Source organism: Schistocerca cancellata, chromosome 6, assembly GCF_023864275.1.
Source record: "Schistocerca cancellata isolate TAMUIC-IGC-003103 chromosome 6, iqSchCanc2.1, whole genome shotgun sequence".
In the NCBI taxonomy this organism is placed as follows: domain Eukaryota; kingdom Metazoa; phylum Arthropoda; class Insecta; order Orthoptera; family Acrididae; genus Schistocerca; species Schistocerca cancellata.
The window spans coordinates 106,822,829-106,836,689 of NC_064631.1; the positions used below are offsets into that span (position 1 = coordinate 106,822,829).

The 13,861-nt window shown below is 44.7% G+C and overlaps 1 protein-coding gene across 1 annotated transcript in view; it reads right to left on the reverse strand.

Annotated features, from left to right (window-relative positions):
• LOC126088175 (methyl farnesoate epoxidase-like) overlaps positions 1-13,861 on the reverse strand; it is a 153,778-nt gene that overhangs the window by 64,003 nt on the left and 75,914 nt on the right. The window contains exon 4 of the mRNA XM_049906299.1: positions 8,916-9,070. Coding sequence (XP_049762256.1) covers positions 8,916-9,070 — 155 coding nt within the window. The remainder of the gene's footprint in view (positions 1-8,915; positions 9,071-13,861) is intronic.

The following is a 13,861-nucleotide window of genomic DNA, read 5'->3' on the forward strand; positions in this document are numbered from 1 at the left end:
TCTCAGTGCAGGACTGTAGCTGCTGCCGTTCGCATAAAACAGTTTCACTAAAACCGCACAGCCTCTCTTCTCGGTAGCCATGTTGTTAACTCACGCTATAGCTGGTCAGATGACAGCGTGGATGACAAACAAATAGTGTACAGTGCCAGATTTGCACCTGGAACTAATTTTTGCATCATAAATCGGTTTCGGATTAATGCATTAGCATATTTACCAATGTTCGATGTCATACGATAATTACAGTCCAGACTGGACCTCCGTATGTACCTGCACTTGAATTACAGTGACACGGTATTTCCACGCCGCGCGGGATTAGCCGAGCGGTCTCGGGCGCTGCAGTCATGGACTGTGCGGCTGGTCCCGGCGGAGGTTCGAGTCCTCCCTCGGGCATGGGTGTGTGTGTTTAGTTAATTTAGGTTAAGCAGTGTGCAAGCTTAGGGACTGATGACCTTGGCAGTTAAGTCCCATAGGATTTCACACACATTTGAACATTTTTTGGTATTTCCACCAAATTGACGTCTCCAAGTGATGTCGTCGTCCTAGCACAGAATTAGCAAGCAGATCCTGAGCCCGTTGCTTTTGCTGTGCGCCGTTAATGTACAACCACGAAAAGGTCAAAGGCTCTTTCTCACTGAAATAATGAGTTTCGTAGTTTACAGGGACGCCAGCTACTTTCTGTTATGCAACTTTCTTCAGGTACAATAGGAAACATAACAATATGCTGCATAATATGCTTACGCGTAAAGGATTCAAAAATGGTTCAAATGGCTCTGAGCACTATGGGACTCAACTGCTGTGGTCATAAGTCCCCTAGAACTTAGAACTACTTAAACCTAACTAACCTAAGGACAGCACGCAACACCCAGCCATCACGAGGCAGAGAAAATCCCTGACCCCGCCGGGAATCGAACCCGGGAACCCGGGCGTGGGAAGCGAGAACGCTACCGCACGACCACGAGATGCAGGCCGTAAAGTATTCACTCGCAATGTTAGCAGTTATTCTTGTCAGTCGAAATAAAATTCTTTCAAACTGAATAACATCCATGTAATTGAATCGCCTCGATGGGCAATGAATCCACAACCTTCGGCGCGGATGCACGAAATCTTTTGGCCTCTAACGGGAATCTAAACGGGAACTGCGGACAGTAGGTGGGGTCGGCAGGGGAGAGGAGCGTCCCGAGATAATCCGTGCATTTGCGATAAACACTGTGTCCGGATGGCTCATTAATGAAACTACGTGCCTAGTATGCAGCAGATCCCTGGTTCGAGTCTCGGTCCGGCACACATTTTCACTCGTCCCGCCGATCCGACATAAAGCTCCGATGCAGCTGATATCATCAGTTTTTTTCCTTTTATTTCTCCCCTCCACCACCTTCGATTTACATAAACTGAATTTGAGTGAAGTATGAAGGGTAACTATTACTGGATGAGACCAAGGCTTTGATACTATAACAGGCTAAAGGTTGCAATAGTTATGCAGAGATGAAAAGACCTGCAGAGGGTAAACTAGCATGGAGAGCTGCATCAAAGCAGTCTTCCTGCTGAAGGCCACAACAACAACATTGGAGAAGCGCGGTTTCTGTACTGGTAGATATGGCAAATTTGTTTTTAGCTGATTTCTTTAAAATTTCGTTAGCGAAAAGCGCTGCAAAATTCTGCGAATTGTATAACAGTTTTGACGTTTTCTTGGTAGAATCGACATTTTCCGATTGAGTATTGTTTGGATTTTCTTGCTACTGTCGCTGAAGGTTTTTAGTGGTCAAAAAAATGGTTCAAATGATTCTAAGCACTATGGGACTTAACATCTGAGGCCATCAGTCCCCTAGACTTAGAACTACTTAAACCTAACTAACCCAAGGACATCACACGCATCTATGCCCAAGGCAGGATTCGAACCTGCGACCGTAGTAGCAGCGCGGTTCGGGACTGAAGCGCCTAGAACCGCTCGGCCACAACGACCGGCTTTTAGTGATCAGTTAAAGATATTTTTTACCTAGATTTTTGCTCGATGTTGCAACAGGAATTGCGAAATCTATTGTTGTCGAAGTTAATAAATAGGAGTAGCGTGAAACCTGGGATTTTGAACACATTTCTGGCTCTCCATCCATAGGGCCTTTTTTGCTCTGTATTTGTTTCATGCAGTTCTTTCCATCTACGAAAATCATCGGGTGTATTACTAAATGGTTAATACAGTCAACCAGTCACAGTTGCAGGTTGCCCATGTAACGACTTGATCTTCAGTACTGTAAATTCCCCTAACTATGGTCTCTAAGCACAACTATGGTCCAAACTGGTTATGAAGACTCCAAACAGTACTGTTTAGTAACAGCCAAGCGCCACCATCGCTCTAGAAATACTGATGTGGTCTGCCCTCTACTGGCAGCGTAAGAAATTGCAATGTCGCGCACGGCAAAACATCACAGTCGCCATAATGTAAACGTGAAGAAGCTTCTTTTCAACTTGGTCATCCGACTTTCCTTCGCACTGACAGCAAGGCAAGAGTTATCTCATTTGACTTTTCTTTATTTATATTTTAATATATTTGGAATATATTTAGTTTGGTGCTTATCTGCTGACGTCATATGTGAGAAATGTGCAATAAAAGTAAAAGCATGAGCTTGCGCACATCTATGGTCCACTTTCCAGGATGGACCATAGCTGTGTTCCATGAAATTGACAGTTAAAAATAGATTTTTTGGCATGTAATTAATAGCACGAAGACAAATTAAGAGTGACAAGGTATTTTTGAGTTTTTTTAGGTAACGTAGAAACAGCAATGAGTGATCGTAAGGGATCTAGTAGGAAGTTGGGGGGTCGCCCATACAAACCTTATCCTGAGGCTACGATGCAGCAGTGTTTGGAAGATATCAATGCAAAAAGACTATCCTCTCGCAAAGCTGCAGTTGTCTATGGAATTCCAAGTAGTTCTATAATTATTGAAATGAAGGCAATATGGGAAAACGATGAGGCACAACCTGGACGAAGCTGTGTATTTACAGTATCAGGAATCATTTGCACAGCATGCTACCAAACTGAGCGAGTTCGGATTCCCTATTTCCATACCTGGCCTTCGCTGCATTGTAAAAATTTATCTGGATTCACGTGGCCGTAAAGAAATAAGATGCAACAGCAATTTTCTTTGAAAACGTTGGTCTGAAGCACTGTTCACTGTTCAGAGACATCACCACCGATTGTCACAAAGATTTGCAAATAATATTAAGAGGAATAGAGCAGCTATGAAGAGAGATGTCATAAATTTACAATTCGGTACTATTGAGAAGGAACTGGGAGGTACTGCTCTTGAAAATATTTACAATTACGATGTGGGAAACATGGCTGATTACCTGGGAATGGAAAGGGTCTTAATTAAATGGGGTTGTAAATATACAAAAGGCATAATGAATTCAAGTAAAGCGCCGGCGTCGGTTTCTATCTTGATGTGTGGGAATGCAGCTGACGAGAACTTACCATCATATGTCAGTTACAAGGCAGAGAAAATGCGGGATACTTGAACGGAAGGTGGCCCCCTAGGAGCCAGATATAACTGCACGAAAAGCAGTTGGTTCGACAGAAGCAGTTTTGAAGACTGGTCCAGGACTTTACTCTTACCTGAGCTGAAGAAGAAAGAAGGAAGGAAGGTCATTACAGGGGCAACCTAAGCAGTCACATTAACCCAAGGGTTATTAAGATAGTTGACGACAATGATATTTCATTAATTGCCTAACCTCCAAACTTAACACATCTGACCCAACCTCTGGACTTATATTCGATCTATGTAAACCTACTGGCGTCAGATACTAGATGAATACAAACGCACATCTTGCGGAAGAAAATAGCCAACAATCCCAAAAGACATTTTCCCATCGCTGTTAAAGAAGTTGGTGGATGGACCTTCTAATCTGAAAGCTGGATTCAGAAAATCAGAACTGTACCCTCTCAACAGGAATGAAGGTTTTAGTAGGTTACCGGATAATGAACTCAATTCCTTCATTACCATTAGCGAGTGCTTCCTTTAGAGATCATCTTGAATCAGTGAGGGCACGAGAAACTCTTACAAACTCTGATCGTACTTGTACTATGAAAGGAGAAAAGACGTCAATGTCTAGCCAGGGAAGAGTGTGTGAGCTACAGGTGTTACTGATCATTCAGCCAACAACGGGCAAGAAGATACACTTGGACCTTCAGGAATTTCAAAGAAGCAAAAGAGATTTACAGTAAGCATATATCACATACATTATTCTCCTTTATTTTTATTGTTTACATTAAGGCAGTGAAATTCATATTATGCTTTAATTTTCAGAGTCTCAAGAAAACGGTGAACTCTAGTACTGATGAGAATACACCATCATTTGTATCTGATGTCACAGAGAGGTCAGACATGTTTTAACGTTTCAACGTGCACTTGAGAATGGCTATAAAACCCAAATCATGACTGAGTAAAAAATGGAAATTAAAAGTCATATATACATCTCCAGAATTTGAGAATGAGAACAATTAGCAACTTCATACAAACTTTACATATTATTATAAATCTTTTAGAAACTTTTGCTTCTGAAACCTCCCACGAAATAACGGAAGGAAAGAATGTTATCGCATGCCATATTTTCACTGTCCATGAACTAAAGCTTCTGCATGAATCATGACGTTTTAATTTATTATTTTTTTATCACTAAATCTATACGCAACACATTTTGTAGACAGTATCCACATACGCCACTGAATGTACCTGTAAAATCAGATCATTGTACGTCATACAGTACAGGAGGAATGACGTTACGAACATCGTGATTCATAGGAAAGTAGCTTTTCTCAAAACGGAACGCAAATTAGTCTCGCTACACTAATACATTGTTTGATAACGAGAGTACTTATTTACTCACAACGTAATTAGGGGTTTTATGTCTCGAACTATAAAGATTTTACATGGTTAACGTTAAATAATTAACGTATTAACTCATTTATAAAGTAATCACAAGTTTGAAGTTGTTTTATACACGGGAGTCCGATTCTTTAAAGAACTGGAGGTGATTTGGGGAGAGGTATTACTGGTTAAAATCTAATTTGCCAATTCTTGCCGAAATAACCAGATATATAATCTCCAGATGTGGTCAGGATATTATTTTAGCACTATGATACTTCAGAATCCTTGTAATATTGCCTGTCGGTGGTCCCACATGGTAGAAACCCCAGTCGCTTGTTCTCTTCCTGGGCCATTTCGACGCTACACGTTGTTGGCACTGCCTTCTAAACTTGCCTGTCACTGTAGTCACCCCTCTGGAAGACCCGCAAGAGGTGTTGTTGGTCTTGAGGCAGGCTATCCTGGTCACTTGCGGCCCAGGTCCTGTGAACAAGTGTTCTCAAAACGGTAGGGAGTTCACTTGGTTGGTGGAAACACAGATCCGTATGCGTTGGTGTCCTGTGCACAGGGTGGTGTAATGTGCCATCTTAATTCTTTCGTACCCAGATGTCAACGAACGGTAGACAGGTATGTTCCTCTACTAACCGAGTGAATTTTATGTACAAGTTGCATTCGAAACATTCGCTGAATGTTCTCAGCAAATAAAGGAAACGAGAGCTGCAAACAAAACACGTATACTGGCCTTTAAAGTTTTCACCATAGGTACAACACACTTCCAACTTTGGTAGTAAAGATCTTGGGAACTGTCACCAAACGCTTCTCGTGGAATCGACGGAAGCACCGCCGCCACGTGTTGTTGGCTATTCGTATCATTACAGGAAAATGGCTCTGAGCACTATGGGACTTAACATCGGAGGTCATCAGTCCCCTAGAACTTAGAACTACTTAAACCTATCTAACCTAAGGACATGACACACATCCATGACCGAGGCAGGATTCGAACCTGCGACCGGTGTCATTACAAGAGATGAGACCCAGCGCTACCAGTGCGATCTGGAGATAAAGTGACAGTCTCCGAAAAAAAGTCGGCTCACAAAATCTAAGATTTAATTCGGTGTTGAGCACTTTTCCGAAACCAAGGGCTTGATCCATCATGAATTCCTACCCAAGGGAGGCGGGGAAGACTATGAATCCCACGTCACTGACTGTCGCTTGGTTTCCGGACCGTATTGGTAGCACCAACCTCCTGTAATGATGCGGATATCCAACAACGCGATACCACGGTGCTTCGAGTGATTCCATAAGAATCTTTTGGTAACAGTTTCCAACAGCTTTACAACCGATGTCAACAGCTTTACAACCGATGTCAGAAGTGCATTGTAGCTAATGGTGAGCACTTTGAAGGCCAGATATGGTATTTTGTTCGTAACTGTTGCCTCCTTTATTTTTTGAGACCATTCACCGAACTTTTCAGACGCACCTTGTACTTGTGGACTGCGTCGATGGAGCCAAGAAATTCATCCAAGGCTTCCCTGAAACGTAGCTCCACAAAGAAGGTGTCATCTAGGTCTCTGTACAAATGCTTGGGTATTTAAGCGTGTGGTTTTAATAGACATTTCCACAAAATTTTCCACATGTACATTTGCTGTCCCTGGTGATAGGGGAGACACAGTAGCTACACCGTCCACCTGTTCTTGATAACGCCTTCTCCACAATGAAAGTAAGTGGTGGTGAGAGCGTGTTGGAAAAGTCTCAATATACGTGGCTCGAAATAGGGGGCTAGCAATGACCCACAGCGTCACCTACATAAATATGACCCAGACGTAGATTCGACGTTTCGCCAGATCATAATGGCGCCTGAGCTGTGTGTCGGCTCTCGACATATATCGCGCTGTTAAGATTGTTCTGAGTCCTTCCATTCCATCGTTAATTGATTATTTCATATTTATAGTTCTGTTGAGATTCCCCTCTAGGGGCGTGTCTGGTCTTATCGATCTTCGAATCGTTGCTTCCTGTTAGCCTTGTGTAAGGGAGTAAGATCTTTGGGGGGATGGCCGGTTGGTTGCCTAGCGGTGACGAGTCGGTCGGTCGGTTTTTAAAATCGGGAATTAGACAATGCCGGACGATGAGACCGCTGCGTAGCGTGGCGGTGGAGAGTTGGCTGTTGTTCCGAGAAGCCGCGTCGTCTGTCCTGGCGGTGCGAGACGAGTGGGGCGAGTTGATGGGACAAGGCTGTAAGCTCTTGCTGTGAACACCCGGGGGTCACGGCTGTGGTTCCGAGTCACTACTTGGTGGGAGCGGCAACGGATGTCTTTAAATTTTCCGTCTGGAGGCGGGAATGATGGACCAGTAACTCGCCTAACCTGAGGAGTGGTATTTCGCCGCCGTGGGTGCAGAGAAGACGAGGGCTCCGGTGACAGAGCGCGTGGCTGCGTGTCTGTGCCCAGTTGGGTACGCTGGCGACGTAGACACGATCGGGTGTGAGGAACTTTTGCATCGGAGTTCACCTGCTGTTTCTCTGATAAGCTGCAAGTTAAGTTGGTTAGAGGTTTAGATGTTAATTGAAGAATTTTGGTTTGCGCAACCAGCGTCTTTTCTGCCTTGTGGCCTCTTGCGTTCGGGTTTCCTGTCCCTGTCGCCGGTGTAATTATAGACAATGATCTTTTGACTTCTTATTAGTACTGCCTGGTAGGAAGTGTATTTTTGGGCAGGGATTATGGTTCCTGATTTGATTCCTCCTCCTACCCTGGCCTCGCGTGAGGTCTGTTAGTCCGCTTCTAGCCTGAGCATCCTTCGGGAGACAATTGTGGCCGCCCTTACACCCGGTCGGTTAATTACTTCTGTGCCAGGACATTTTGGTGGCAGGACATGGTATTAAAGTTGTTAGTTATTGTAAAATGTTAAATAGCTGTATTTTAGTCTGATTGTTTTTGTCCACTGTTTAAAAAAGTTAAGTTTGCCTTTCATTGGTGGGTTTTTCTAAAATTACGTGGCTTTAAAATTGTTAATTATTGTAAAAGGTGAATGACTGTATCTTTACTTTGATTGTTTTAATCTACTTGGCATCCTTTGAAAATGCTAGTTCTACCTCCCTGTTAGCCAGCCCTCGTAATTTAATATCTTGTTGTGCCAAAATTTAAAAGAAGTGGCTCCCTACATGTTCGGTGGCGAAATTGTATGCAAATTGGTGTTTTGTTTCATTACTTGGAAAATTATAATTTTGTTATTAAATGCTTTATCAAAGTCTGTTTTAAGTAAAATGGCTTGGCTATTAACGGTAAAGTTTTTAATTTCATTACTTGGAAAATTTTGATTTGTTATCAAATGTTTTATCGTAGCCGGTTTTAAGTAAAATGGCTTGGCCGTTAACTGTAAAGTAAATTGTTTTGAAAAGGCACTCATGCCTGCTAGCTTTTTTGGATCTGTTCCTGGTCGAGTGGTAAAGAAATGACTTTTAATGGTTGAAGTAATCAATAAAGAAATTGTAAACTGCAAGTCGACAGTAACCAACTAATTTTGTCCCCGTTTCCCAACTGGGGGTTTTCCTTGATTAATCGTAACACCCGTCTCAGCGTCATTTCGTCGAACTTCGTATTAGTACAACTCACCGGGAAAGTCAACGAGATTATACATTTATATACACTAATTGTTGTTACTTGTTTATCTCAAAACTGAACTCCGTCCGAACAGGTGTCGAAAGGCCCAACTGTACCGACCGACCGCCGTGTCATCCCGAGCCGATAGACTTCACTGGACGTCGTCAGCACACCACTCTCCCAGCTGTTGTCAGTTTCCGCTACTTCTCAGTCGAGTACCTGCTCAACTGCTCTCACAAGGGCTGGGTGCACCACGCTTGCCAACGTAGGTCGGCAGACCCGGACGGCCACCCAGCCAAGCCCGACAGCACTTAACTTCGGTGATCTGACGGGAACCGCTGTTATCACTGTGGCAAGGTCGTTCGCTTTTGCTTCTGATTAGTTTTAATTTGTTGAATACTTTCTCGCTAAGAAGCCAGAAAGCCGCCCCAGCTGCCGCTTTCTCCAGCCGCTGAGCTCACCTGCACAGTCCTGTTGGCGAGGCTGCCCACCAGGTCCTCGACCTCCTCCAGGATGCGGCCCTCCATGCTGATCTTGCCGAAGCCGAAATCCCGCAGGTGGCGCAGCGTGAAGCGCCGTTGCTGCACCCAGAACGGCCCGTCCGTGAAGAACACACCTGCCACACACCCAGCGCTGGTATAACGCTTTCTTTTCTTTTTCTTTTCTTTATTGTACTTCAATTCCCCATCGGGGCGGGCTGGCAGGAGCATATGCGCTGCTCTTCAGCCGAAAGACAGAGAACAAACAATAGAAGATAGTTAAAAATATACAAAGACGCATGCTCAAAATAAAATGGATCGACAAGGTCACAAACGAAGCGGTTCTGGAAAGAGCAGGTGAGAAGAGAAGCTTCTGGAGTTTCACTGTTAAAAGAAGAGTGCAATTTACAGGCCATCTATTAAGACATAAAGGACTCCTGAACACAATCATAGAGGGATATGTCGAGGGAAAAAGACCAAGAGGAAGACCACGACTGAGGTACATGAATCAAATCGTGAAAGATGTGGGATGTAACACCTATAAAGAAATGAAGAGAAAAGCTGAAAGACGCACAGAATGGAGACAAGCTGCCATTGTAGCTGTTGCAAACCAATCCTTGGACTGACCACTACAGAAGAAGAAGAAAATATATAAAAAAGGGGGAACATCACGGAAGCCAATAGACAGAAAAAGGGGCGACTGTAAAATGGAGATAAAAACTGTAAAAAAGTAGCGCACACAAAAAATCACACACTGCGACAATTAAAAGAACACAAGGCACAGTATGATCGGAGCGTAAAAGTACCGGCCATAGCACATAACAAACACTGACAGCGAACCTCAAGGCAGCACACAATTAAAATCACACCTCTTGACGCACGGGAGAAACAGCACTCAACACAACACTGATGTGGCACACTGACGATGATCAAAACGGCGGATCTGCCAGGCGCTAGGATATGAGGGAGACTGGAAGAAGGGAGGGATGGAAGAGAGGGGGGGAGGGGAAGAGAGGGGGGAGATGGGCGGGGGGCGCGCTGAAGAGGGCCAGGTAGGGAGGGATGTGGGAAGGAAAGAGGCAAGGATGGAGTGCAGGGTCTCAGGGGAGGGGGGGAAGGAGGAAAATCCGCTCAGGGAGATGGAGGTGAAAGGAGGGGAGAGGAAAAAGGGTGCCCTGGGGATGGGGGGGGGGAGGAACAAGGCCAGGTTATAGTTGGAAGGAAGGGTAGACGTCACGGCGAAGTTCGTCATCTGGGGGGGGGGGGGGAGGCACTGGAAATTGCCCCGATGAAGGAGATGGAGGGTGTGGAGGTGGAGAGAGGGAGGGATACAACAATAGGGGCGCGGCAACGGGCGGCGGGGTGGAGAGGAAGGAGGAAACCAGAGGGTGGGGGGATGAAGCCTGCGGACAATGTAAAGGATGCGGAGATGTTGGAGGAACAGGAGGAGGTGGGGGAAGGGGATTAGTTCATACAGGAGCCAGGTGGGGGAAGGAAGGCGGATACGGAAGGCAAGGCGGAGCGCATGGCGTTCAAGGATTTAGAGGGCCTTGTAAAAGCGGGTAAGTACAGTGATCCAGGCATTGCTGGCATAACAGAGGATAGGACGGATGAGGGATTTGTAGGTGTGGAGGATGGTAGAAGGATGCAATCCCAATGTTCGGCCAGACAGGAGTTTCAGAAGGCGGAGGCGGAATGGGCTTTCTGCTGGATGGTTTGGAGATGAGGGGTCCAGGTGAGGTGTCGGTCAAGGGTGAGGCCAAGGTATCTCAGGGTGGGGGTGAGCTGGGTGAGATGACTAGGTTTAACGCTTTCAACACTCCTATCTTATCCTCTTCGATTGCACAAGTAAATGCCGATTTTCTAGAAAATTTAAAGAATGATTACACAATTGTCAAGCATGTTAGAGGCGCACATTTAGCATAATTATACCATATACCATACAGATTAAGAAATATCCTTGCTTATATAGGGTGGTCCATTGATAGTGACCAGGCCAAATATCTCACGAAATAAGCACCAAACGAAAAAACTACAAAGAACGAAATTCGTCTAGCTTGTAGGAGGAAACCAGATGGCGCTATGGTTGGCCCGCTAGATGGCGCTGCCATAGATCAAACGGATATCAACTCCGTTTAAATAGGAACCCCCACTTTTTTATTACATATTCGTGTAGTACGTAAAGAAATATGAATGTTTATTTGGACCACTTTTTTCGCTTTGTGACAGATGTCGCTGTAATAGTCGCAAACGTATAAGTACGTGGTATCAGGTAACATTCCACCAGTGCGGACGGTGTATGCTTCGTCATACATTACTCGTGTCAAAATGGACCGTTTACCAATTGCGGAAAAGGTCGATATCGTGTTGATGTATGGCTATTGTGATCAAAATGCCCAACTGGTGTGTGCTGTGTATGCTGCTCGATATCCTGGACGACATCATCCAAGTGTCCGGACCGTTCGCCGGATAGTTACGTTATTTAAGGAAACAGTTAGTGTTCAGCCACATGTGAAACGTCAACCACAACCTGCAACAAATGTTGATGCCCAAGTAGTTGTTTTAGCTGCTGTCGCGGCTAATTCACACAAATTGCGCGAGAATCTGAAAAACATCCGTGTTGAGAAAAAATGGTTCAAATGGCTCTGAGCACTATGCGACTTAACTTCTGTGGTCATCAGTCGCCTAGAACTTAGAACTAATTAAACCTAACTAACCTAAGGACATCACACACATCCATGCCCGAGGCAGGATTCGAACCTGCGACCGTAGCGGTCACGCGGTTCCAGACTGAAGCGCCTTTAACCGCACGGCCACACCGGCCGGCCCGTGTTGAGAATGCTACATCAACATCGATTGCACCCGTACCATATTTCTATGCACCAGGAATTGTATGGCGACGACTTTGAACGTCGTGTACAGTTCTGCCACTGTGCACAAGAGAAATTACGGGACGATGACAGATTTTTTGCACACGTTCTATTTAGCGACGAAGCGTCATTCACCAACAGCGGTAACGTAAACCGGCATAATATGCACTATTGGGCAACGGAAAATCCACGATGGCTGCGACAAGAGGAACATCAGCGACCTTGGAGGGTTAATGTGTGGTGCGGAATTATGGGAGGAAGGATAATTGGCCCCCATTTTATCGATGGCAACCTAAATGGTGCAATGTATGCTGACTTTTTACGTAATGTTCTACCGATGTTACTACAAGATGTTTCACTGCATGATAGAATGGCGATGTACTTCCAACATGATGGATGTCCGGCACATAGCTCGCGTGCGGTTGAAGCGGTATTGAATGGCATATTTCATGACAGGTGGATCGGTCGTCGAAGCACCATACCATGGCCCGCACGTTCACCGGATCTGTCGTCCCCGGATTTCTTTCTGTGGGGAAAGTTGAAGGATATTTGCTATCTTGATCCACCGACAACGCCTGACAACACGCGTCAGCGCATTGTCAATGCATGTGCGAACATTACGGAAGGCGCACTACTCGCTGTTGAGAGGAATGTCGTTACACGTATTGCCAAATGCATTGAGGTTGACAGACATTATTTTGAGCATTTATTGCATTAATGTGGTATTTACAGGTAATCACGCTGTAACAGCATGCGTTCTCAGAAATGATAAGTTCACAAAGGTACATGTATCACATTGGAACAACCGAAATAAAATGTTCGAACGTACCTACGTTCTGTATTTTGCTTTCAAAAACCTGCCTGTTACCAATTGTTCGTCTAAAATTGTGAGCTATATGTTTGTGACTATTATAGCGCCATCTATCACAAAGCGAAAAAAGTGGTCCAACTAAAATATTCACATTTCTTTACGTACTACACGAATATGTAATAAAAAATGGGCGTTCCTATTTAAAAAAACGGAGTTGATATCCGTTTGACCTATGGCAGCGCCATATAGCGGGCCAACCATAGCGCCATCTGGTTTCCCCCTTCAATCTAGACAAGTTTCGTTCTTTGTAGTTTCTTCCTTTGACGCTTATTTCGTGAAATATTTGGCCCGGTCACGATCAATGGAAAACCCTGTATATGTACTGGTGTCCAAAAACAAAGCAACAAAGTGCTATTTCCCCGTCCTGTACCTAATTCACGATATAATCATACAAACTCTCAACCAAACGTCTGTACAAATATGTTCTGCACGGAACATGGCATTCTGGTTAACGGACAACCATACCAACGATGACGTCAGGACTCCTATGAAACGAGGTGTTTGCCTGGTAGCCTCACATCCACAATCGCTGAGTGCTGAGTACACAGTCACAGACAGTGCAGTATAGCACTGACCTAGTAGATAGTGTCGGAAGTTCCATGCGGCTTTTCGCGGATGATGCTGTAGTATACAGAGAAGTTGCAGCATTAGAAAATTGCGGCGAAATGCAGGAAGATCTGCAGCGTAGAGGCACTTGGTGCAGGGAGTGGCAATTGACCCTAAACATAGACAAATGTAATGTATTGCGAATACATAGAAAGAAGGATCCTTTATTGTATGATTAAAACATGATAGCAGAACAAACACTGGTAGGAGTTACTTCTGTAAAATATCTGGGAGTATGCGTGCGGAACGATTTGAAGTGGAATGATCATATAAAATTAATTGTTGGTAAGGCGGGTGCCAGGTTGAGATTCATTGGGAGAGGCCTTAGAAAATGTAGTCCATCAACAAAGGAGGTGGCTTACAAAAAACTCATTCGACCTATACTTGAGTATTGCTCATCAGTGTGGGATCCGTACCAGGTCGGGTTGGCAGAGAAAATAGAGAAGATCCAAAGAAGAGCGGCGCGTTTCGTCACAGGGTTATTTGGTAGGCGTGATAGCGTTACGGAGATGTTTAGCAAACTCAAGTGGCAGACTCTGCAAGAGAGGCGCTCTGCATCGAGGTGTAGCTTGCTGTCCAGG